The 26101-nt window shown below is 42.7% G+C and overlaps 1 protein-coding gene across 6 annotated transcripts in view; it reads left to right on the top strand.

Moving 5' to 3' along the window:
- ARHGAP21 (Rho GTPase activating protein 21) overlaps window positions 1–18691 on the top strand; it is a 130090-nt gene extending 111399 nt beyond the window's left edge. For 4 of the 6 annotated variants that reach the window (XM_082620029.1, XM_082620028.1, XM_082620032.1 and 1 more), the window contains 13 exons: window positions 1217–1501; window positions 4497–4561; window positions 4641–4777; window positions 5689–5831; window positions 6630–6785; window positions 6882–6960; window positions 8008–8081; window positions 8159–8248; window positions 9900–10025; window positions 10242–10283; window positions 10604–10709; window positions 12626–12657; window positions 16251–18691. In XM_082620029.1, coding sequence (XP_082476155.1) covers window positions 1217–1501; window positions 4497–4561; window positions 4641–4777; window positions 5689–5831; window positions 6630–6785; window positions 6882–6960; window positions 8008–8081; window positions 8159–8248; window positions 9900–10025; window positions 10242–10283; window positions 10604–10709; window positions 12626–12657; window positions 16251–17912 — 2997 coding nt within the window. In that variant the 3' untranslated portion in view covers window positions 17913–18691. Of the gene's footprint in view, window positions 1–1216; window positions 1502–4496; window positions 4562–4637; window positions 4778–5688; window positions 5832–6629; window positions 6786–6881; window positions 6961–8007; window positions 8082–8158; window positions 8249–9899; window positions 10026–10241; window positions 10284–10603; window positions 10710–12625; window positions 12658–16250 lie in introns of all 6 variants that reach the window. The other 2 variants (XM_082620027.1, XM_082620030.1) reach the window with 1 other exon arrangement.
- The last annotated feature ends 7410 nt before the right edge of the window (window positions 18692–26101 follow it).

Genomic DNA, 26101 nt, shown 5'->3' on the forward strand with positions numbered 1-26101 from the left:
TTATTTTAAAGTCTATTTTGTCTGATATGAGAGTTGCTACTCCAGCTTTCTTTTGATTTACATTTGCATGGAATGTCTTTTTCCACCCCCTCACTTTCAGTCTGTATGTGTACCTAGGTCTGAAGTGGGTCTCTTGTACACAACATATATATGGATATTGTTTTTGTATCCATTCAGCCAGTCTATGTCTTTTGGTGGGAGCATTTAATCCACTTACATTTAACGTAGTTATCAATATGTATGTTCCTATTACCATTTTCTTAATTGTTTTGGGTTTGTTATTGTAAGTCTTTTCCTTCTCTTGTTTCCTGCCTAGAGAAGTTCCTTTAGCATTTGTTGTAGAGATGGTTTGGTGGTGCCGAATTCTCTTAACTTCTGCTCGTCTGTAAAGATTTTAATTTTTCCGTCGAATCTGAATGAGATCCTTGCTGAGTAGAGTAATCTTGGTTGTAGGTTTTTCCCTTTCATCACTTTAAACATGTCCTGCCACTCCCTTCTGGCATGCAGAGTTTCAAGTTGCCTTTATAATAATTTTATTGTTTCCCCTTATTTTATAAATATAGAGGTATTTAAATGAATATCATTATCAATATATGCTTCATTAAGTAGATAACAATGTAAGAAAAACTTCACCAGAAAATTTTCTACAATATTTGTGCAGCTAAATTTATAAGAAAACTTTAATACTGTCAAAAGAGTATCAAATTTTTTTTTTTAGAAAACCCATCTTGCATGTTGTTGCTTGACCGTAAAGTTGATAAATTTTGTTAACTAAATTCATTACGTGTACATATCCTTTGGGGATTACTTTTTTCAGTGTTTGTCATTTGCGTGATCTAAGACTTGTCTTAAGCCTCGCTTTCACTCAAAGGATTTTTCTGACTGACCTTTTTCCTTAATTTCTATTCCCTTAGCATTTTGTATGTATTTTGCTACACTCGCCTTATCCTAATTAACTTTGTTCATTTTATTTTCTCAACCCAATTAAAGTTGAGATTTCATTGCCCTTGATTGTGATAGGAATACATTACCCAACTTGGTTTACGTTCCACACTTTTTGTCTTTCCTGCCCTAACAAATATATATTGACGTAAAGCAGGCACCTGCCACATTGGGTATACATTTAAGCGTGTTAACAGTGTTGCTAGATGCATCTGTCCTGTCACTAAGATTTAGCCAAGTGTTGAGTATGCCTGATCTGTCTCATGTTCTCCAGCGAGTTGGTGGAAGTATTCGACCATGGAAGCAGATGTATGTTGTACTTCGGGGCCATTCGCTGTACCTGTACAAAGATAAACGAGAACAGACGACTCCGTCTGAAGAGGAACAGCCCATCAGTGTTAACGCTTGCTTAATAGACATCTCTTACAGCGAGACCAAGAGGAAGAATGTCTTTCGACTCACCACATCCGACTGTGAGTGCCTGTTTCAGGCTGAAGACAGGGACGACATGCTAGCCTGGATCAAGAGCATCCAGGAGAGCAGCAACTTAAATGAGGAGGTTAGTGTCCAAAATGACGTTGATAAAACTGACGCTGTCACAACATTTTCTTTTTAAAGAAGACTGAAAGAATCTGATACATCATTTTAAAAAAATTATAATGTGCTATCTTCACTTAAAAATAGTTGATCAGGGCTTCCCTGGTGGCTCAGTGGTTAAGAATCTGCCTGCCAATGCAGGGCACACGGGTTCGAGCCCTGGTCCGGGAGGATCCCACATGCCGTGGAGCAGCTCAGCCCGTGCACCACAGCTACTGAGCCTGCGCTCTAGAGCCCATGAGCCCCAACTACTGAGCCCGTGTGCCTAGAGCCTGTGCTCCACGACAAGAGAAGCCACTGCAATGAGAAGCGTCTGCACCACAACGAAGAGTAGCCCCTGTTCACAGCAACTAGAGAAAGCCCGCACACAGCAACAAAGACCCAACTCGGCCAAAAATAAATAAATGAAATAAATAAGTTAAAGAAAAGAAAAAGTTGATCAGAAGGAAAATTCAGGGACTTCCCTGGCATTCAGTGGTTAGGACTCCGTGCTTTCACTGCCAAGGGCACAGGTTCGATCCCTGTTTGAGGAACTAAGATTCCACCAGCCACACAGCGCAGCCAAAGAAAAAGGAAAACTCAAGTGTACCTATTTTATATTATTTTCACTTATTGGGAAAATCACCATTACTGACCTAGAAAAACAGATTATTCATATATTCTGCATACTTTCTCAGAAGCAGTGAAGCACTGAGCAGAGACCTAGGTTCCTAGTCCTGGTCATTACCTTTATGACTGAATAATTCCAGATCTGTTTCTTTGTGTCAAAACCAGGGTTGTTGTGGGCTTAAGTTACAGTAAAAATGCTTCTCCAAACAAATTGCTGTGTAAATGCAGAGACACTGATAGCATGATTCTTGTTAATGAAATTATGCAGGAAAGAATATAATATAGCCTACTGTAATACAGTCATTGGTTTCTAAGAAAACTTGTAGTATCAGGAATCACGTTATAAGCCACTTTTTCTTTTTAATAAGGAGAGTTTCTGACTCACAACCATCAAGTTATTTTTTACAGCAGAAGTTTCAGTAGTGAAGTTTTTTTTTAAGTGATTTTTTTTTAAGTGTACATAACTGTAAACTTTACAGAGCAGATTCAGCAATGATTAAGTCTGGATTTTGCTCAAGGGTGCCTTTTTCATATCATCAACACAGTTTTTCTTAGATGTTATTCTCCTTTGCGTGCCTGTTGTTATGACAGAAAAACCGCCACAAGGTTCTTTCCCCCTACTGTGCCATTACAGTATGCAGCAACACCTACATTAACCATGGAGTTACGCAAATTATGTTCTCGAATTCTGTCATTTCCATTATATCCAATTCAAGTCATGAAAACTTAGACCATAGGAAAATGCCTGTACTTTTTCTCCTCTGACAGTTTACACTCTACCTTGTTTGTCGTGAACAACGCATACCAGATCCCTATCAATACAGCCCTTTTTCTACAACCACTGCTATAAAGAGACATCAAACCTGAGTTTTGGCAAAGTAAACAGGGAGAATCACAATGTGGGTGTAGATTTTAGCTTTAAGTAGCAGTTCAAAGGAGTTCCTGTTTGGTCAGCCCCTGCTCTATGCCAGGCGTCCTGCTGGGCAGTAGATGACTTCGTCTTTGAGACATAGGGCTTCTTTAGGAACTGAATGAAGTGATGCTTATGAAGAATGCAGCCCAGTGCCTGGTAGGTCATGAACATGTACTTCATGTCAGCCATTATAGCATCATCACTATCATCTGATTCTAAGACACGGGTATTTTCATCGAGTTTTATAGCTAAGAAAGTAATAATTCACCCAGCGTATACCATATGGCTGTCACTCTTTTAAGCATTTTACATCAGTTAATCTCAGCAACCATATGAATGTCTTCTTATTATCCTCACCATGTTTCAAACAAGGAAACTTTGTGGCAAAGAGAAGTTAAGTAATCTCCCCAGGGTCACATAGCGCAGAATTGTCAAGCAGTCTTATTCTAGCTCTTAACCATATCCTCTTTCAGTTGGTAAATGAGAAGAATCGATTTGACTTTGAGAATTTACAAAGCCTGTATTCTTTGTAAATTGTAACGTTCACTATGACCAAAACGAGACAAGTAAAAAAAATACTTGCGGACACATGTCAATTTATAATTGGAACCAATAGGGAAAAAAAAATCATTTCCTTATGATCAACTCTGAGTTTTCCATGTAGCATATTATTTTTTTTTTATTTTTTATTTTTTTGCCCTATGCGGGCCTCTCACTGTTGTGGCCTCTCCCGTTGCAGAGCACAGGCTCTGGACGCGCAGGCTCAGCGGCCATGGCTCACGGGCCCAGCCGCTCCGCGGCATGTGGGATCTTCCCGGACCGGGGCACGAACCCGTGTCCCCTGCATCAGCAGGCGGACTCCCAACCACTGCACCACCAGGGAAGCCCCATGTAGCATATTATTGAGGTTAACCTGTTGAGGTTTAAAAAACCAGTTTTGAGCTTTTCTCTTCTGATAATATAACTGTCACTTCTGATACTAATTGACCCTCAATCTCACTCTTCCTATCAATTAATCATTAACACATTTTGGCAGTATTCCATCTTATATCCAACTGTATTATTTTGAAACGCTGATCATTCTTTCTGGTATTAGAGAAAAAACTGGCTCACTGCTTCCCAGTCATTTATTAAAAACGCCAGATCAATTCAGTAGGTTTGAACACTGGCTACTTGCTGGTACTAGTCTAGGTGTTGCTGGGGTACAGAAAATAAACAGAAAACTCTTGGCAGTGGCGGAGGCACTTGAACATTTGTCACTTAGTGATGTTAGGTCATGATTTGAATAGAGCTTTTAAAACAACTCCATGGAGTCTGTATTGAATAAGCAAAGTAGTACAGTATAGAGCTCCCCCCTGCCCCCCAAAAAGAGTAGGATCCCTATTTAGGGAGTTTAGAATTGACTTTCTAATTTTACCTTCTATTTATTCTGTAGGACACTGGAGTTACTAACAGGGATCTGATTAGTCGAAGAATAAAAGAATACAACAGTCTGATGAGGTGAGAATCCCACCATGCCTGCAGGTTAATTGGGATGTAAAATACGTACATTGTCAGAAATGTTCCTTTCTTTCAGCAGCAAAGCAGAGCAGTTGCCAAAGACCCCTCGCCAGAGTCTCAGCATCCGGCAGACTCTACTTGGTGCTAAAGCAGAGCCTCGGACTCAAAGTCCACACTCCCCCAAGGAAGAGTCAGAAAGGAAGCTTCTCACTAAAGGTACTGATATCAGCATTCCTAGATAAATTTAGGATTTAAAACTGAGTTTGTAGTAAATCAACTATACTTAAGTAAAAAAAAAAAAAATTTTTTTTTTAATAAAATTGGGATTTTAAAGGTGTTTTCATGTTTTTCTGTGCCTTTTCTGCGGACCTCAGCTCAGGGTGAGCTAACCCAGAGATCACTGGGGGCCTGGTCCAGGCTGGTGGGGCCTTTCCCTTGAGCTGGGGTCCAAGACACCAGTTGTTTTTTTTTGTTTTTTTTGTTTTTTTTTGCCGTATGCGGGCCTCTCACTGTTGTGGCCTCTCCCGTTGCGGAGCACAGGCTCCGGACGTGCGGGCTCAGCGGCCATGGCTCACGGGCCCAGCCGCTTCGCAGCATGTGGGATCTTCCCAGACCAGGACACGAACCTGTGTCCCCTGCATCGGCAGGCGGACTCTCAACCACCGCCACCAGGGAAGCCCAACACACCAGTTCTTATAATAAAGATCAAGTGAAGGAAAATACAACACATAGATCTATGTCATAAACTACCAATTTGATAAATGCAGAGGATCCAGGTGTTTTCGTTTTGAAATAAAACCATTATGTTTCCTTTTGCTAAAATCTCACTATAAAGATGTCACATTAATTCTATTGTCTTGACTGTTTTAAAGAAAATCATGGTACAGATTGTCAAAGGGTGAAGAAGCATAATTGATTCGTACTAAATTATATGGAGGGTTGAAAGGAGTGCTATATCAGGAAGAGAACAGAATAGAATATGTTTGATACATAAAGGATATGTTATTTATAGTACAGGACTCTGATTTATATAAATATTGATAAAGGATCTTTAAAGTCATGATTTAAACACCCTTGTTTCTATTTTCTTTTCTTTATATCATTTTCTTTTGAATAACGATCAAAAGATGACACTAGTCCCCCAAAAGACAAAGGTACATGGAGGAAAGGCATTCCAAGTATTATGAGAAAGACATTTGAAAAAAAGCCTACTGCTACAGGAACGTTCGGGGTCAGACTGGATGATTGCCCGCCAGCTCATACTAATCGGGTAAGAGACACCAGCCAGCCAGATTTCCTAAAGCCATTAATTCAGCCGTAGTCATAACAGGACCCGAGTACACAGCTGTGCAGATCACAGGGGATATCTGTCCATCTGTTGATTATTTTCCTCTTCTTAACAGACCTTAGTTCCTCTAAGCATGTCTGACCTGTATGGGTGTATGGAGTAATTTTATCTATAATGCTTTTTTCTAATGTGTTGACTCTGAAATAGAATAATTATCCAACTGCTAAGAATGTATCTGAAACTATCGGTAAGAAGTCATTTTCAAGTCATGTGTGTTTCTGCTTTCAGCATTTTAAAAGAAGGATGGGAACAAGAATCTGATTAAGAAAGTGTGATAAATGTAAATGTGCGTGTGTGTGTGTGTGTGTGTGTGTGTGTGTGTATTTACAGTGCCCACGTTAGGATTCATATCATGAGTGGATGGATGTTATTCTTTCCCCCTCCTCTCCCCCTGCCCCCCTTCTTTTATTCAACTGAACTGTTTCCATATTCTCCCTACTTGCTCTTGTTTCTTCTTTAGACTATTATCTCCCTGTGGGTCCTCCTCTTTCAGTCTTGACCTGTTCATTCTCTTTCCACTGACTCAACTATCTCTTGCTGGTTTTATCTCTTCCCAGTTCTCCAATGTTTATATTCTTTATTTTCTCTATACCAAATAACAGCAATTTATATACTGTTTCCTTTTGGATGAAAAGGGACTTGTAGCTACGATATGTATCTACCAACTGAAGATAAACATTCGTGCTGTGTTAAATAAAATGTTTATTTCTTGTTTTGCAGTATATTCCATTAATAGTTGACATATGTTGCAAATTAGTTGAAGAAAGAGGTCTTGAATATACAGGTATTTATAGAGTTCCTGGAAACAATGCCGCCATCTCAAGTATGCAAGAGGAACTCAACAAGGGAATGGCTGATATTGATATACAAGACGATGTAAGTTTGTGTATTTCTATTTGAATAACTGGTCTGTGTTTTTTTCCTTTGTGGTACTGACTACAAAAATACTGTATTTTTATTTTACATACCTAGAAATGGCGAGATTTGAATGTGATAAGCAGTTTACTAAAATCCTTCTTCAGAAAACTCCCTGAACCACTTTTCACAAATGGTGAGTTAACCCCACCAAAGACACCGATGCAAGAGTTGAACATTACATTGTTGGGAAACCACAGCATATTAAATTGAGCCAGGGGAAAATATTTTTGTCAAAAGAAACAGGAGGTTTTGTTTAGTTCTTACTTGTATACAAAGCATAATCATGTCCTATTTTTTGTCATTTGGATTGTTGTTTCCTCCTGATACATTTCAGTGAAAAACAGTTTATAAAATGTTGTTAAAGTTCAGTAAAAATATATATTATCCTGTTCACTCATGTTTACAGCTGAGTTGAAAATATGTTATTATTGTTCTCAGTGAAAAGCCTTCAGGCATAATAAGGTACAATTGGTAGAAAAGCATTTTTTCAGCCAAGCCAACTATTTGACTTAGATAAGACCTTGTAGTAGGTGTTGCAGTGCGGGGAGAGAAAGTGGACACACTGAGTAAACACAGGAGGCCCCCTCAGAGAACTCACATTTTAGGGAATTTCCTTTGTTTGATAAGGCCTAGGGGCATCATTAAAAGCTATAGTAGTTTTATTTTATTTTATTTTATTTTTATACATTTATTTATGGCTGCGTTGGGTCTTCGTTGCTGTGCGGGCTTTCTCTAGTTGCGGCAAGCGGGGGCTACTCTTCGTTGCGGTGCGCGGGCTTCTCATTGCGGTGGCTTCTCTTGTTGCAGAGCACGGGCTCTAGGCACGCGGGCTTCAGTAGTTGTGGCACACGGGCTTAGTAGTTGTGGCTCATGGGCTCTAGAGTGCAGGCTCAGTAGCTGTGGCCCACGGGCTTGGTGGCTCCGTGGCCTCTGGGATCTTCCTGGACCAGGGCTCGAACCCGTGTCCCCTGCATTGGCAGGTGGATTCTTAACCACTGTGCCACCAGGGAAGCCCCTATAATAGTTTTAGGACAACATTTCAAAGGCTATTTGGGGTCTTCCCTACTATTTTTTTCTTTTTAATTGTGGTTTGAAATTGAACCTTAAAGGGAAACTAGATTACAGCTCACCTCAACAATTTAAGATGAATTTGGTTTTTTTTTGTTCTTACTGTTGTCAGATAAATATGCCGACTTTATTGAAGCCAATCGTAAGGAAGATCCTCTAGATCGTCTGAAAACATTAAAAAGACTAGTAGGTATTATTTTATATTTTTGAAGGTACAACAAAAGTTCAGCATTTAAATCCATCATGAAAATAATATGTTTCAGATTCATGATTTGCCCGAACATCATTATGAAACACTCAAGTTTCTTTCGGCTCATCTGAAGACAGTGGCAGAAAACTCAGAAAAAAATAAGGTGTGTAAACTGTTTATTGAAGAGACGTACTTTCAGTGGCTTTAGTTGAAAAGATGTATTTCACTGCTTCATGCGAAATAGTCAAAAATAGGTTATAATTAAATAAAAGCTCTAAAATACATCATACTGGTGATCACGTCCCTCTAAAGATCACTCTTAAAGATCCCCAAAATATGAACTGTTGTTTTTTCAAGACATTTTCTTTTACGTTTATCCAGCAAGAAAAATGAAAAAGTCAGAAATTTTACTTCTCTTATTTTTCAACTGTATATTAATATTTTGAATGGGCAATATTTGCACAAACAGCAGTCAAAATGTATCACATGGTGTAGAGTGAAAACCAACAGACACTTTCTGTTTTGTTTTATCTCATTTAGATTTAGCAGATAAGTTTGTTTGGTTTTGTTTTCATACCGCCATATTACCTTTATCAAACACGACAAAATTTATTATTCCTTCGTATTATCTAGTAGTCTGTTCACGTGTAGCTTTTCCTGATTGGCTTAAAGAAATATCTTTTGGATGACTATTGTATGATTTTACTCACATGGAATAAAAAAAAAAACCACACACAAAATAAATGAACAAACCAAACAAAAACAACACATAGATACAGAGAACAGAGTAGTGGTTACCAGAGGGGAAGGGGCAGGGGTGCAGGGGAGGGTGAAAGGGTAATGGGGGGGTCAACTGTCTGGTGATGGATGGAAACTAAATTTTTGGTGTGGATCCCAAGACCAGTTTGATTTTTTTTTTTTTTTTTGAGTTCCACAATGGTTTTTTACCCTCTAGTATGTTTTTGGGATTGGTTATTTAATATTTTAATCAAATCCTAAGGTCAAAAAATTACACCAGACACTTATAAGATATAACAAAGAAAAACAAAAGATTCGCACCTTTGACAATCAGGTACTTAAAACAGGAGTACAAACTTATCATGGAAGGAAACATACAAACATACAGGCATGTAATACTGAGGTGTTCACTGGTACAAGGATAAGCAACAAGCTTTGGAAGTCTTGGTTGAAGTAAAAATTTTGTCAAAAGAATATTTTCAGACATTAGTTTTTACATATTCATGATCTTAATGTACTACTCAGGCAAATTTGGAAATTTTTATGTATCTCTTTCTGTTTGCTTAGTTTTTGAGGGGAGAGGTTTTCCCTATTCTTTTCCAAGTTTTATTCCCTTTGATTTTAATATTTTTGTCAGTTGATCCAGCTTTATTAATACTTATTTTTGGTCAAGGTGCACGGCTTGTGGGATCTTAGTTCCCTGACCAGGGATCGAACCTGTGCCCCCTGCAGTGGAAGCGCGGAGCCCTAACCATTGGACTGCCAGGGAATTCCCTGTAATACTAGTTTTGAACCAGATCAATTGTTTTCAATTAAAGACTCCCTGGAAAAAACGAATGCCAATTAAGTATTGTATGTTGTCATTAAAGCAAGAAAAAAAATTTACATATAGATCAGTTTATGGAAACTCTAACCCTGAAGCATTATTTTTTTTTACACACATCAGTCAACCATCCTTTGAATTCTTTTTCATCAAAAGAGTCTTTCAGAAGTAAAATGCCAAACATGCACTGGGAATTTAAGCCTACTTTCTTAAGAAGAGTTGTGATATTTTCTAATATCATCCTCTGTTGCAGATGGAACCAAGAAACCTAGCCATAGTGTTTGGTCCCACTCTCGTGAGAACCTCTGAAGATAACATGACGCACATGGTCACTCACATGCCAGACCAGTACAAGATCGTAGAGACACTTATCCAGCACGTAAGTCCAGGCTTCGGCTCATCGAGAAAATTCTTTTTCATGAGCAGCTGATAGTTGGTAGGGCAGAATTTGGTTATATATATATATATATATATTTTTTTTTTTTTTTTTTTTCCTAAGAGAATTACCTTTTTTTCTGTGCTATCCTCCAAAATATAGATCTCTGTAGGGGGTTATTTAATTTCTCTTTTTCACCTTTTTTATTTTAAATTTTAGCATGACTGGTTTTTCACAGAAGAAGGTGCTGAAGAACCTCTTGTAAGTATTGTCCGTCAGCATTTGTACTCTGTTCTTCTCATTTGGGACACACAAGATCCTGATCCTACAACTGTGTCACCTTCCTGCTTTGTATGCTATTGTCTGCTTTGCACCCCGAAAGCAGGTCTATAGCGCCTCAGTTTCTGATCTAATGAAAATCCAAGTATGATACTTATTTGGTAATTAATTATGTGCAAATAATGTAAAAAATGAAGCATATGTCCTCCACTTAGTAATGTGTCTTTTACTAAATGTTGTTTGAATTTTAAAGAAAGTATCTTTGAAGAGATGATGAAGAGATCTTTGTTTATTAACCATAGACAACAGTGCAGGAGGAAAACACAGTAGACTCCCAGCCAGTGCCAAACATAGATCATTTACTCACCAACATTGGAAGGACAGGCGTCTCCCCTGGAGATGTATCAGGTAACTCTTGCCTGGGCAGTATTGATCTCTAGGTTAAAAGCTAAATTCTTATAACATGAAAGAGCAAATCAATCATAAGTAACAATTCACTATGATTTTTTTTCCTTTTCTTCTTCTTTTTTTCCCTTTCCACTAATAAAAAAAATGTAATCTTCCTTTTCTGATTGATCTGAATTATCTTCCAGTGACTGTAATGCCATTGGCAGTGCATGGAGTTGTAATGCTTGTCAGAAAGGAAATATGAGGGAAAATGAGCATGCAAACCACTGTTTTGTTCTTTTTTTTTTTTTAATTCACAGTTTCCATGTAATAGTCATCACAAGGTAAAACAGATACACGCTACTGAGTATGTGGTTGCTGTGATGGCAGAAAGTATGGTCTAGACCGTATGAGTAGTTCTTACTCTTGAGCTGGACGTTCTGTTGAAAAAGCAGCCAGTTAAATATGTAAAATGCTCATGGGCACCATTCCCATAAATGCAGTATATTATCTCGTCACTACAGAGGTCACCGTAAAAGTCAATTTCTTTGACATTTTCTTCTGTCTTCTATTGCCACCCTAATGTTCGGTGAAGTATCAGTTCTGATAGGCTCTTTCGATGCAAATTTTCTCCTGCCAAACTGTTGCACTAACCTAGCATGTTTTACACCATGTTCTCCCTTTGTCTCTAGTTCTTGTTTTAGTCCTAAAGGGTTTTCTTTCCAGCACTTACTGACACAGGCAAATCTATACTGATGTTGCACAGGCGAGATGGGAGGAGTCTATCACACGGTCATGTCGCTAGTGGATTCCGTGGTGTCCCTGATGGACAGCTGGAACTGTAGGAAGAAGGAGGACTGCTGTCCACACTGTAGCTGCCTTGTCTGCAGAAACCCCCGATTCCTGTAAATGCAAACCGAGTTGATCTGTGGTGTACATTTTCTCTTACGATTATTGTAAACAGATCACTACTACTTTCTTAAAAGTTTTTCTGCTGTTTCTTGTTATTTCTGAAGCAGACCGTGAGGAGAAATAGCATGGTATGGTCTACCAGTTCTTAAAGTCATAAAGCATTGAGCCATGTGTTGAAAGGGGCGTGGCATGGGGCTCAGCTCATTAATTCTGAAAAATCCATTTCCCTGAAGTTGAAAGAGAAAATTTCCAAATTGGTGTTGTCCTGAAGAGTGCTAGCCCCTTCCTACCCTCTTTATACTTGTATAATCTGAGTTTTTGCCAGACAGTAAAATGATGCTCTCCATTTTTCCATTTCCATAATAGCATTTGTTAATAAATAATTGGAAAACTGGTAGCAGTTTAACTAGTCAAAAGGATCCCTGACTGCACAGATGTGAAACCAGGGTCCAGAGCACAGAGGTCAGCATGATTTAACGTAACATCAAAGTGACCTAGAAGCAGGGTTATCCTAATGCATCCTTACGCACACAGTATATGCTTCTAAAATTTAACATTGACAGTCTGACAAAAATCAACATAAATACACTGAGTCTGAGCATCTCAATTTGTAGCGAGGGCAGCCAACAATCCTAAACGTTCTACATTGTGTATCAGTTTCAGATACAGGATGTGGTACATAGTGCAATTCTTCAAAAGGTCTTCGAGCTGCTTTATTGCTAGATTTAATGCTTAGCAAATTTAATAAACACTAGTGTTTCTGTTTTGTTTAGTACAGGGCTCCTTTGCCATCCCTATCATTGAGCTGATTCTGCCTACAATTCACAGCATCCTTTCATGGCGGTGGCTTTCTGTGGTGCAGCTTGCATCTTTGTGAGCTCTGACTATCCACTGTGTTCTATTGTTTTTGAGTTTTGCTTTCACATTTTGTTCTGTGCCTGTCTTTTCCATAAGTTTTGCATTGTTTGTTGAAAGCAGTAAAGAATCTGACCAATACTGACCATGTTTTCTTTAACTTCTCACAGATTCAGCTACTAGTGACTCAACAAAATCTAAGGTAAATTGTTTTGTACAGTTTGGAATATTTTAGAGGGGAATTGCTCTGTGGCTGATTGTTATGATTCGTATGCAGATGCACCCCTGTCTGTGTCTGATGACAGACCAGCAGAGTCTTATAAAGGGAAAAATGAATGCTTAAAATAGAATATGATAGAGGAATACTGGATTGTGAGGTGGGGTGTTGGATTTATCTCAGTGTAGTTTAGCATAATTCAAAGAAGTAGGCATTTACCTCCTCATTCTTAATGTGAAAATGTTCTAACATATGCAAAAGTAGAGAGAATAATATAATGAGCCCTTATTATCCACCCTCAACAATTAACACATGGCCAAGATTCTCTCATCTGCACCCGCCCACTTTCCTCCTCCTCGTGACTTTTTTTTTTTGGCCTCGCAGCAGGTGGGATATTAGTTCCCCTACCAGGGATGGAACCCGTGTCCCCTACAGTAGAAGCTCAGAGTCTTAACTACTGGACCACCAGGGAAGTCCCTCGGGACTATTTGGAAGCAAATCCCAAACATTTTATTTCATTCTGTAAACATTTCAGTAGTAATATAGACTTTATTATTATTATACATTTTTTATGAAAATATATATTCTTGCCTTCTTTTCAACAAGATCACTAATTTTGTTTTGGTTTTTTTTGTTTGTTTTGTTTTTAATTTATTTATTTATTTATTTATGGCTGCATTGGGTCTTCGTTGCTGCTTGCGGGCTTTCTCTAGTTGTGGCGAGCGGGGACTACTCTCCGTTGCGGTGCGCGGGCTTCTCATTGCAGTGGCTTCTCTTGTTGCAGAGCACGGCCTCTAGGCACACGAGCCTCAGTAGTTGTGGCTCACAGGCTCTAGAGTGCAGGCTCAGTAGTTGTGGCGCACGAGCTTAGTTGCACTGCGGCATGTGGGATTTTCCTGGACCAGGGCTCGAACCCGTGTCCCCTGCATTGGCAGGCGGATTCTTAACCACCGCACTACCAGGGAAGTCCCTAATTTTGTTTTTATAATCAATTTTTGTTTACATAATTTGTGTTCTGTTGACACCACCACCAAAGTACACTTCTTGAGTAGTTTTTAAGACATTCAGTTAGAAAGTTTTTCATTAATTCATTTTGTACCAGCTTTGCTCTTCTGAGACTGTAGCAAGTAGAATTGTCAATAAATTTGTTCAAATGTCCTATTTGGAAATGAGACATACATATCATTACATATCATTTCTAAACATAACGGGATCACATATGACTAAATTAGAATTGAATTTCTTGCAGAAAATATCATAAAATATTTAATGATATATCATTTTGCTATCACTTATATTGTGATTTTACCATCTTTTTACCCCAACTTTTTATTTTGAAAAATTTTAAGCCAAGAAGAAAGTTATTGGAATAATAGCACCCAAACCTTTTGCCCTAGATTTATCAGTTGGTAAATCTTGATATGTATGTAATTGTTTTTTTCTGAGTCATTTGAGAGTTGACTTATAGACATGATAACTTTACCCCTAAATGCTTCAGTGTGCATCTCTGAAGAACAAGGGGATTCTTCTATGTAATTACAGCATAATTATTGTATTCTGGTAGTTCACATGAGTACAATACATTATTATTTCTAATGTACAGTTTTTACACAAATTTCGCCAGTTGTCCCAATAATGTGTGTTGTTTTTTCTTTTCCTGTATATAGGATGCAATCAAGGATCGCCCCTTGCGTTATGTTGTCATGTCTCCTTAGACTTCTTTACTTTTGGAACAGTTTCCCACCTCTTTTTGCCAGAATATAAGATTTTAGATTTCAATTTTTAGGTTTTAGATTTCAGACCTGTTTGAAATTCCCTCCTTTCCTCTTACTGGATGCATAGTTCTTAACCTGTGGTTATAGCAGCCTCTTCATCTTAAGTAAATTATGGTGGTGTTTGTATTATACCTATAATATAATGGATGTCCAAATGATATAATTTTTTGTAACAGTTTTCTTCAGAGTGATCACAGAAACATCGAATTTTAAAGGGAACCGTTGGGAATCCTAAAGATAGTATAATCTAATCTAATTTCTTCTCACTTAAATCAACAATGAAGTTGAGGTGTTTAAAAGTGAATCACTTGCTCAGTGTCATACACAGCAAGCTAGGGAAGGAACACCAGGTCTTCTAATTCAGGGCTCAGTCACAGCCATCATCCCCTGCGGTCTTCAACAGAATGTGTTAAATGTGAATAACCCTTAGGTCCTGTATAATTATACAATCCTTTATAACTTATAAAAACAAAGTTCCATCAATCTGTGATTTCACTTTGGTGAATCCTTTCTAATACAAAAGCCTGAATTTTTACTGTAATTTTCAAGACTTCAGTATAGTAGTTCTAGCTTGTCTAAGATTTTTATGACAACAGAGAAACTATTACTCAGTTTCTGTTACTCTGCATACTTCCTGCCTGCCTGCTTGACTTAAATCGTGTGTGTTACACCAGCTAGTGCTTATTGACACCCCCCCACACCCGAATTTACTTAGCCTGTAGGCATTATGAACACTTAAACAGTCATCATCAAGAACCTGTTAGGCGTAGCTGACAAAGCCAATTGGCCGCACTGCCACTTTCTCATTACAGGGCACTGCAGTGTTTCTATGGTAAGGATTTAAGGTCTTAATTGACCTTATGTTTTTTGAACTTCATGATTTGGTTGTTACTTGAGATCAGTGAAGACAGTGCCAACTTGATTTACCTAAGGCCAGTCTCTGCAGATCCAGCCTGCCTGAACTAATGAGAACCCAGGAGCTCCCTTATCTTAATCAGCTTATCTGATACAGTATCTGTATCATGTGACAGCTGTAATTGGAAGATTGAAGTCAGTCATAAAATTTTAACCAATGTCAGAATATTATATTCAACTCTGTCGGAATATTGACTCTTTATGAGACCCGTGTTCCAGAGGAAGGAACCTGAGGACCCTCTGAGGGTAGCAGAAGCAGGGACGGTCTGTAGATGGAGGGAAGTCAAGAAGAATAGGAGTGTGAGAGGGCCCCAAGCACAGAAGGTGTCCCTGGAAGACAGGTGTATGTCAGCTGTGACATGGCAGATAAATACCACCAGGCAAGAAATGGGACAGATTAAATAAAAATAAGAAGTTGTCTTAGGTACAAGTTAAAAGGGGGTGTAAAAAAAACTGCACCCTGTTATTGCTTAGCTTTTGTGGTTAAGAAATACTTGGGGGAGGGGGAGGGAAGGGCTGGGAGTTTGGGATGAGCAGATGCAAACTATTCAGTGTTATATACAGGATGCATAAACAACAAGGTTCTGCTGTACAGCACAGGGAACTATATTCAATCTCCTGTGCTAAACCATAATGGAAAAGAATATGAAAAAAAAGAATGTCTATATGTGTATAACTGAGTCACTTTGCTGTACAGCTGAGATGGGCACAACATTGTAAATCAACTATATATCGGTTAAAAAATAAAAAATAATCACCAAAGCAATGGAAATCACAAAAAAAAAAAGAAAAAAAGAAAAGAAATATTGGTGCTGGTGGGGGGTACCTTTTCAGAAAATGAACTCAATAACGTTCTTATGTTCAAAGTCTCGTGTCTCTGCTCCCCAGGGTTCTTGGGGATCCGGAAAAGATCAGTACAGCAGGGACCTGCTTGTGTCGTCCATCTTCGCGGCCGCCAGTCGCAAGAGGAAAAAACCAAAAGAAAAAGCACAGCCCAGCAGCTCGGAAGACGAACTGGACAATGTGTTTTTTAAGAAAGAAACCGCAGAGCAGGGTCACAACGATATTAGAGAAGAGTCCAAAAAAGAGAGCGAGACACCGGGCAGGAAACAAAGGACCGTGGCTTGCAAAGAAAATCACGCGACGAAAGACGGCAGCGCGGCCAGAGCTGATCAGCGAGCCCTGCGAGGGGAGAGCGCGGAGCCCCCGGCCCCCCAGGGCGCCAAGCAGAGCAGGTCGCCCACCCCGAGCTGTCGCCTGGCCATCCTGAAGGAGGGCCCCAGAGCCCTCGCGGCCCAGAAGGCCTCCCACCCGGACGAGACGGGGCCCGACTCTGGCGCCCTGGCGAGGTTTTCCACCAAGAAATCCACCAGCCCCGAACCCAGAGTCGGTGAGTTTCTGGTCAGTGTCGGCACCATCACCGCCGACTGCTCGGCGACGTCGCCCGCCCCCTCCGTGACCGGCCTCGACTCCAGCCGGCTGAGCCCCGAAGTGCAGTCGGTGGCCGAGAGCAGGGGTGACGACGCCGACGACGAGAGGAGCGAGCTGGTCAGCGAGGGGCGGCCGGTGGAGACGGACAGCGAGAGCGACTTCCCCGTCTTCCCCGCCGCGCTGGCCTCCGAGAGGTTCCTCCGCGGAAAACTGCACGAGGCCACGAAGGCGAGCCGGCGGGACTCCGAAGGCAGTGAAGTCAGCTGTACGGAGGGGAGTTTAACACCGAGTCTGGAGAGCCGGAGACAGCTCTTCAGTTCCCATAAGCTGATTGAGTGTGACACTCTGTCCAGGAAAAAATCCGCCAGATTCAAGTCAGACAGCGCGACTCTAGGAGATGCCAAGAATGAGAAAGAAGCCCCTTCCATCACGAAAGTGTTCGAGGTGATGAAAAAAGGAAAATCAACGGGGAGTTTACTGACACCACCAGCCAGAAGCGAATCCGAGAAACAGGAACCCACCTGGAAAACGAAAATAGCTGATCGGTTAAAACTGAGGCCCAAAGCGCCGGCAGATGACATGTTTGGAGTAGGAAATCAAAAAACCAACGCCGATCCTGCCAAAAGGAAAAACATCAAACGCAGACACACGCTGGGAGGGCACAGGGATGCTACTGAAATCAGTGTTTTGAATTTCTGGAAAGCGCAGGAGCAGAGTGGGGACAGAGAATCCGAACTTTCAGCTGTGACTCGGTTGAAGCCCAAATGCTCAGCCCAGGACCTGTCCATCTCAGACTGGCTGGCCAGGGAGCGGCTACGCACCAGTACGGCCGACCTGAGCAGAGGGGACGTGGGGGACCCCCAGCCCCAGAGCCTGAGCACATTAGAAATACCCACCACGGACCCAGCCCTGTCTTCTCAGTCCGATGCAGACAGTTCTCCCAGCACCTTGGCTTCAACTAACAGGCCCCCTCTTTCCACACCACCACAGTCATCTGACCAAATCAATGGAGAAAGCTTCCAGAACACGAGCCAAAACGCCAGTTCTGCAGCGACGGCCCAACCTCATCAACTGTCCGAAACCCCAGGCAACAAAGCACAGTTCCATCCCTGTCTTTAAACTGGGGGTACGTCCACTCCAGCGAATAAAAGCTACTGTTACACGTTCCATAACTCTGTAAATATTTTCTTGTACCAGAATTGTTATTATGCAGCCTTCATTTGGGCTGGTTTCATCATTTTGCACTGTGAAATAGCTTTACAGTGCATTACTACAGCCAGAAGAACATATATATATATTTAAAAATATATTGGATAGTTGTATACAAATGAGCAAGGTTATTTGTTGCGACTCACCGCGTAGTGCATACACCCAAGATTACTGAAGAAAATAGCTGGCATTAGTATGCAGCAAATGTGTTCTTTTGGTTTCATCACTAACAAAAGTGCCTCATCATAAAAATACATTTGGTTTTTAGGGTGCCATATTGTTAAAATTAGATAACTTACACGAGTAAACAAATGCGTTTTATTGGTAACAAATTTCATCACATTTACCAGTTTTAACACAGGTAGATACAGAACTTCCATTCTCTAGTCATTCCAGGTGGATCTCTGAGTTTTCTATTCAAACTTTTAATACAGTTTTTGAGTTTTGTGTGACTTGAATTTTTAATCTTTCTGTAAAATACGTAACTTAAATGAACATATTATATGTGTATCTTTTCTTCAGATACCAGATTTGATATAAATGTTGTAACATAGGTGTGTAGATAGTGACCTGGATGGAACTGGCTTCTTTATGGAGAAGAATATAATTCTGCATGAGGACTTAATGGATCCAAACCTGTGTCATGCCTGTGTGCATACCCAATTAAACACTGGAAATAAAAATTGTTTTGGTGAACTTTGCATGGCTTGAAACTTATTCTAATATATATATATTTAAATGCCATCCATTTATAACTGCCTTAATTGGTTCTGACATTTATTTATTTATGTATTTATTTAATTTTTTGCTGCCGTGCAGCACGCAGGCTCTTAGTTACCTGACCAGGGATTGAACCTGTGCCCCCTGCGGTGGAAGCGTGGAATTCTAACCACTGGACGGCCAGGGAAGTCCCTGGTTCTGACTTTTAAAAATTTACCTACTCTAGGGCTTCCCTGGCGGCGCAGTGGTTGAGAGTCCGCCTGCCGATGCAGGGGACACGGGTTCGTGCCCCGGTCCGGGAAGATCCCACATGCCACGGAGCAGCTGGGCCCGTGAGCCATGGCCGCTGAGTCTGCGCGTCCGGAGCCTGTGCTCTGCAACGGGAAAGGCCACAACAGTGAGAGGCCCGCGTACCGCAAAAAAAAAAAAAAAAAAAAAATTGCCTACTCTATACATTCCCCCTCTCTTTTTGGCCGTGTCTGGCAGGGATCTCTTGTAAATGTTTCCATTGGCCTAACTTCACTCGTGTACACAGATAATATTTAACTTTTCTAGCTGAAGTCATATATGCTGTTTACCTTTTTCTGGAGATTATGAGTGAAAGGAACATGCATTTGGAAGTCAAACCAACTCTATACTTCCTAGATACATAAACTTGGACAAATTATTTAACATTTCTTAATTTATTCCCTTTGTATAAATGATGATGGTAATAGTATCTACTATAAGGGTTATTAGATTTAAATGAGATACTCTTCCAAATATAGTGCCTGCTACACATTACTTGCAAAATGTATATCAAAGATACTCTTAGAAATAATGGGTACTTAAAGATTATTAAATTTAAAAAATCTGTCCAGTTTTAAATAAATTTCATGTCTCATTTCTAAAAGTTGTTTAGTTGATTCAAAACAGCCTAGTCAATTTTGAGATCCCTTTTGTTTGCATCACATTTTAAGCCTTCTTTTATGTCTATAAAATATTAAACCCATTGATGTTAGCATGAATTCTAGAACCAGACAGCCTGGCTTCAAATCTAGGCTCTGCCGTTTACAAACTGGATGAGTTTGATAGCTACGTAACTTCTCTGTGCCTTTCCTCACATGTGGAAAGAAGAAAAGGCACAGAGAAGTCTCATAGTTACTGTTATATGTGTTTGCTGTTATTGTTATATTTTAGATCTGATGCTTGCCATAGCTTCAGTTTTATCAGGTCTGTTTCTTTCATCTTTAACCTCATTCTTTAATCTGATATTTCTACTGACCCTCGCCTATGGTGATTTTGTTTTCTCATATATTTATAGTGTTTACTCATACAAGTCAGAATAAGAGATTTATAATTTTATCATTATCATCTTTGTGCCAAGAAAGTATACCTTGGTCACGGTGTACATAGTTCAATGTACCTAAATGATAATTTTCCCCTTTTCTATTTTTGAGAATACCGGAAGGTTGCTTTTTGAAGAGAAAGTGAGAGGAAGAATCAAGCATCTTCATGCCACCTCCTCTGTGGCTTTGAAAGTCAACATAAAATTCCTAGTAGCTCATAGAGTCACACAGGAACCTCTGGAGAGTTTTCTTAGAGGAGCCCTTAAGATTCAGAGAATAATGTCTCTAGCTTCCTAGTGAATCAAACACAAAAGCAGAAATATGACTTTGTTCTTTTTTAAGTGACCACTGTATTTCTAGGATACCATTTTAAAACTACAAAGTGGACAGTTTATTTTTTTTAATTAATTAATTTATTGTTTTTGGCTGCGTTGGGTCTTCGTTGCCGTGCACAGGGTTTCTCTAGTTGTGGCGGGGGCTTCTCACTGCAGTGGCTTCTCGTTGTGGAGCATGGGCTCTAGGGCGCACGGGCTCTAGAGCGCAGGCTCAGTAGTTGTGGCTTAGTTGCTCCATGGCATATGGGATCTTCCCAGACCAGGGCTGGAATCCATGTCTCCTGCATTGGCAGGCAGATTCTTAACAACTGTGCCACCAGGGAAGCCCTGATACCATTGTAAATATTAGGAAACAGTAATCTTCCCATTCCTCCAGCCCCTTGGAATAGAAATCATGCAAACAAAGCTCTTAAATCATAAAATTATAGCTTAAGCATTCAAACTTCCTTCCTTGGGTTCCTCATCCTGCTAAGAAGGGAGGGGCTGCGGACTCAAGGACCTCAGGCCCACCTCCCCCCATGTCTCTCCACATGCGCTTTTCACGAGCGCGCCCTCCAGCTACGGCTCCTGATCGCTTCATCCAGCCTGCCCCTTACCTAATTATTTTCATCTCATGGGGTCTTAGTGGACGGATTGCGTGCCTGTGGCCATAATAAGAAAAGTGTTCACAGTGAACAAAAAGAGATGTCACGTAAGAATCCAGATTCTCTTAAAACTGGAAGATCCGGCAGCTCTGGTTCCTCTAGACCCACATTCCCACAGGAACTGGGTAGCTGCCACTCCTTTCAGCTTTCTGGCTCCCCCAGGCCCCCCACCCCTGCCTCCACCAGCCTGGGGCCACTGCACAGAGCATTGCAGTCTCTGCTTTAAGCCCTAAATTACCACCCTGATGCCTAGAGTGGATAAGCCATCCTTGATGAAAGAAAGTACAACTGTGGCCTCTCGCCAACCCCAATCCCAGTGTCTAAAATCAGGAGTAAGAAAGAACAGAAGAGGACAGCCGAGGAGGGAATTCCTCGACAGGGATGTTTCCTCAGCGCCTCCACCACTGCATGTGTGCTGACAGCAGCTCACACGAGGTGCAGCGACTGCCAGGCACACAGCGTTCTAAGTGTTTTCTAGGCAACAACACTGCACAGATGTACCGTGCAACAGATGTGGTGCAGAGTCCTGCTTCTTCACCAGCGTAAAGATCACACTTCTCAGCCTCTCTCCCAGCCAGGTGTGGCCATGTGCCCACCAGCTAAAAGGAGTGGTTTATGCAACTTCCAGCAAGTGTCCTTAACGGGAGGGACGTGTGGTTCTCCCTGCTTTCCTGTTTTCACCAATGGATCCTGGAGCTTCAGCAGCCCTTTTGAACCATGAGGTAACCGGGAACAGGAGAGAGCCTCGAGGGGGAGCCTACACATCTGACGCTGTGGACCACCTGCCACACCAGCTGTGGACCCCCCCCTCTAGGTGGCCTGGGCATGACAGAGGGATAGACTTCTCTCCGGTTTAGGCCATTATTATTTATTTTATGTTATTATTATTTTTTTTTTTTTGCAGTACGCGGGCCTCTCACTATTGCAGCCTCTCCCGTTGCGGAGCCCAGGCTCCAGACGTGCAGGCTCAGCGGCCATGGCTCACGGGCCCAGCTGCTCCACAGCATGTGGGATCCTCCCGGACCATGTCCCCTGCATCGGCAGGCGGACTCTCAACCACTGCGCCACCAGGGAAGCCCTAGGCCATTATTATTTGGAGTTTTCTGGCATGCGTAGCTGAACCTAGTCCTAGATGTTCCAGAAGTATAATATCCTATGATATCCCTCTCTTCCAGATGAGGAAACTGAGGCAGAGAGTTTCAGCCACTGGTCCAAGATTTTGCAGCTAAGAATGCCAAATGGTTTTCCACCCAGGTCAGATGTACCACGTGTGGTCCCATACCTAGCAGTGGCATTAGGATTCATTAAATTGACTCCAGTCGTTCCAGTTTTTGTTTTAGTAAGGAAGAATTTTAGAACTTAATGTAGAGATTTCTCTCTCTTTATAATATGCTAAGAACACAAAAGTAAAAACATAGGGTTAGTATTATGTATCTGAATAAAACCTACTAGTCACTTGAGGATTTTAGTCTGATCTATCAGAGGTTTTTCTAAAATGAGAGAATTTACTTCAGGAGGTGTATGCGGAAGAAATAGAGGACATCAGAACACGACTTTCGATGCTTTAAGCACTTTTAATTTCTCTTACATACATAACTTAAACTTGCTTTCAGTTACTACCTCTGGGCCATTTCCATAAGCAATCTCAGCTTCCCGTAGGAAAGCCAAATTCTGAGAAACAAAACTCCCTCAAGAAAAAAGCTTTGATTTGTTTAAATATTTTTATTTTCTGGGAACAAAAATCATTTCTTAGATAAAATATATATTTTCAAACCGAGCCATACCGCCAACCTCAATTCCCATTTGAAATTCAAACAGTAGCTTGGTACATGCAATTTCTTTTCTCAAAAACAAAACAGACAGAACATACCAGCTCTGTACGGACTGGAACTGAGCCCTGGGCGTGCGTTCCGTTGCCACATTCTAGGGCAGCTCCTCTTCGTTTCTCATGGACAGCAAACCCTCTGGCTCTGCAGACGTCACCTGAATCTTCCTTGACTCAACCTCTCTTTGTCTCTTTGGTGCTTCTCAACTTCTGGAAGCTGCCTGCTGACGTCAGTGCCACTCTTCCTGACTTCAGAGCCACAATCGCCCCCATCACATCACCCCAGAGTGCCTGTCCCCTCAGTCACCTCCCTCCTCCCCCTTATCCCTGGAATAGGCCATCTCCCCTCAGGTGCCATTTTCCAGCCCTGGTTCCCACTGGGAAAGATGTGAGGAAAGGTCTTGGGAGAGGTCAGCGGATGGGGTCACTTACTCAAAGCAACGCCCTGTCTTTTCTAATTCCGAGGCAGGAAGACAGTGTGGCAGAAAGCCACTTCCATGCCCTGGTGCAGCGACTGGTGCTCTCGTGAGAGGAGGGCAGCCTGAGCTCCAGGGCGGCCTGGAGCTGACCTGTGTCACCTGTGGGCATGCCTGTCAGCCAGGCTGCAGGCCACACGGGTCTTCACCTGAAGGGCCTGTGCTCTTCTTCCCAGAACTGGCAGCTTTCACACTGCAGGGGCAACCAGAAGTGGGTGGTGTCCTCTTTGGAAGCAACTAGGGCAGGACAGTTGTGCCCTGACCGAGAAGCGGGTGCTTAGAGCCCAGGGTGGTAGGTGGACTGTGTGGCTGCCCCCATCATACTGGTTCCTTGAGAAAGCTTCGGAAGCGTCAAGATGTTTGCCGGGAGGGCTGTCCTTCCTTAGGCTTTGGTGTGACTGAACCTGACACAGTAATTGAGCTAATTTTTCAAAACTTTGGTCTCCAGTTAAAAAAAAAACAAAACTATTTTTTTTTAATATTGTCAGTTCTTCTCAGTACGGCCATCTTCCCAGAAGCATCTGGTATTGCTATGGCAACAGAATGCAGGCCGCGTGCTTGGCCGCACAAGCAATGGCTAATGTTGATGGAATTCAGAGATTTCCCTCTTGTGAATGTCATCCGTGGGCGAGCAGTATGCTTTAGTTTTGCAGAAGGCAGAGGTGGATGGAAGGAGCAAGAGAAGTGAGACTCTGGGCCGAGTGGAAATACACAGACCCACACCTCCAGTTAGGACAACGTGGAGTCACTTCTTCGTGATCTGTCCCCTTAGCTTCTGCGCGGGCACCATGCACGCTCACGGGCCCTTCCCACCTCTGAGCCTCTGCTTCCCTCTCATCTGTCTCCACATCTCTTCCAAAATGCTCGTCAAGGTGCAAACCGCGTCCCTTTTCTGCTTAAAATCCACTGGTTCTTCCCTTTCGCCCACGAGGAAAAGCACTGCCTTTGTGGCTTCGCGTGCAAGGCCTTTCTGATCCTGGCTGCGACCTACATTTACTACATCGCCTCTGCGCCGTCCCTCAGGCACCGGCCCAGCCCCACAGCGGGTGTCCGGGCCCGGCTTCCCGGGTGGGTCCTGCCTCTGCAGCTCCGCGGAGCCACCCCCAGGTCCTCAGCCCTTTCCTCCGCGTTGGGCTTCCAGCTGATCCTCTTCTCCAGCAAATTCCCGGCCGGTGGGCTTTCCACGCCCCGTAGTTACGGCTCAGCGCGCCCAGCTGCGCCCACTCGGGCTGGGCTGCGGGGAGTGGGCTCTGCAGCCTGGGACGCCCCCTGGCTCCTCCCTCCCAAGCCCTACGTGTGACGGCGGACGTAGCTTAAAACCAGCACGGAAGGGCCAAAGTTAGAAAAGCCTAAATGGTGGTGGCGAAGAAGCGGGAGCCGGGAGTGCGGAGGCCAGAGGAAGGAGGCCTGTGCCCCGGGGAGCCGGAGGCCCTCTTCCTTCTTCCCCACGGGGGGCCACAATGTCATGGTCAGCTGCCCGTGAAGGGGCTGCCCCGGAAAGAGGTGGTTTGGGGCTGGAAAGTGGGATACAGCCCACTCCCTCCCTGGCATCTTCCGAGGGCCGAGAACCGGATCCGTCCAAGCCAGACGCCTTGCTCCCTGGGTCCTCCGCTGTGAAGAGACTGGAAGGCCGGCCCAGGTGAGTGTTGACAAGCCTTGTCACTCTTGATTCTGGGGGCCTGTCCTGTGCGTCGTAGGGTGGTCGGCAGCACCCTGGCGCCCACCCACTAGACACCAGTGGCACCCCCCAGGACCCAAAGTGGTGAGACCCCCAAATTGTCTCCAGACATTCCCAGCTGTCTCCTGAGGGCAAATCCCCTCTGGTTGGGAAGCCGGGAGACAGAGTTATTGGTCGCCGGGATATGGGGGATCCTCTCTGCCGGCGGGGGGGAGGGACTGGGGGAGGGGGAATCAAGGGGGCGAGCGGGGACTCAGCGCATGCGCAGTGAGAACGCCGCCCCCGCGCCACCCCGACTCCGCGTGATCAGGCCTCCAGGTGCGCTGACACCCGAGAGCCTGGACGCGGGAGGTGCTGGCAGCGGCACTTCAAAAAGACGCCAGGGCAGAATTTCTCCTCCTCTTTTGGTAGCACGTGGCCTTTTGTTGCAGATGAAAATTCCACACACCTCCCCCGCCATCCTGATAGGGCCCTGGGGCACAGTAAGGGTTTCCCACCAGCTAAGAGCTACTGAAAGACAGAGGTAATATCTTTGCATTCCTTGCATTCAAGCACCAGCGTCTGCAGAGCAGGTTGGAGATGTTGGTAGGAGCTGCATAGCAGAGCCCCGTGGCCCCCGGTAAAGGGTTTGCGTTTTATTTAATGCACCTGGAATGATCTGTTGACTCTTAACAGGTGGAAATGCAACAGGGATACATGTAAATTCATCCTTGAGTACAAAGTATCAATCGCACAATCTAGAACGGGGCTGCGTGGCTTGGCATTTGCACACGTTTGTCTTTTGCTGACACCCGAGAATGAACTGTGAGGTCCTGTTGCTCAGAATCTAATGCAGTCCTGGGGAGCTCGAATAGAAACCGGATCTTCAGGCTAAGAGCGGGAACCTTCTCACTAGGCTCTGCCTGGAGCCTTTTGTTCAGATTTCAATTAAAATACACCATCGTCACCTGCTAACTACCTTTATCGGGTTGAACTGTTGTTCTGGTGAGCACATCTGAGTCAGGCCCTCGGTTTCCCGGGCTTCCTTCCTCACCCACGTGTCTGCAGCTTCTGGCTCCTTCATCCCTGCTGTGGGCAGCACAACTTCTTCCAG

This window comes from Mesoplodon mirus (assembly GCF_964341445.2).
Source record: "Mesoplodon mirus genome assembly, chromosome: 4".
NCBI lineage: Eukaryota > Metazoa > Chordata > Mammalia > Artiodactyla > Ziphiidae > Mesoplodon > Mesoplodon mirus.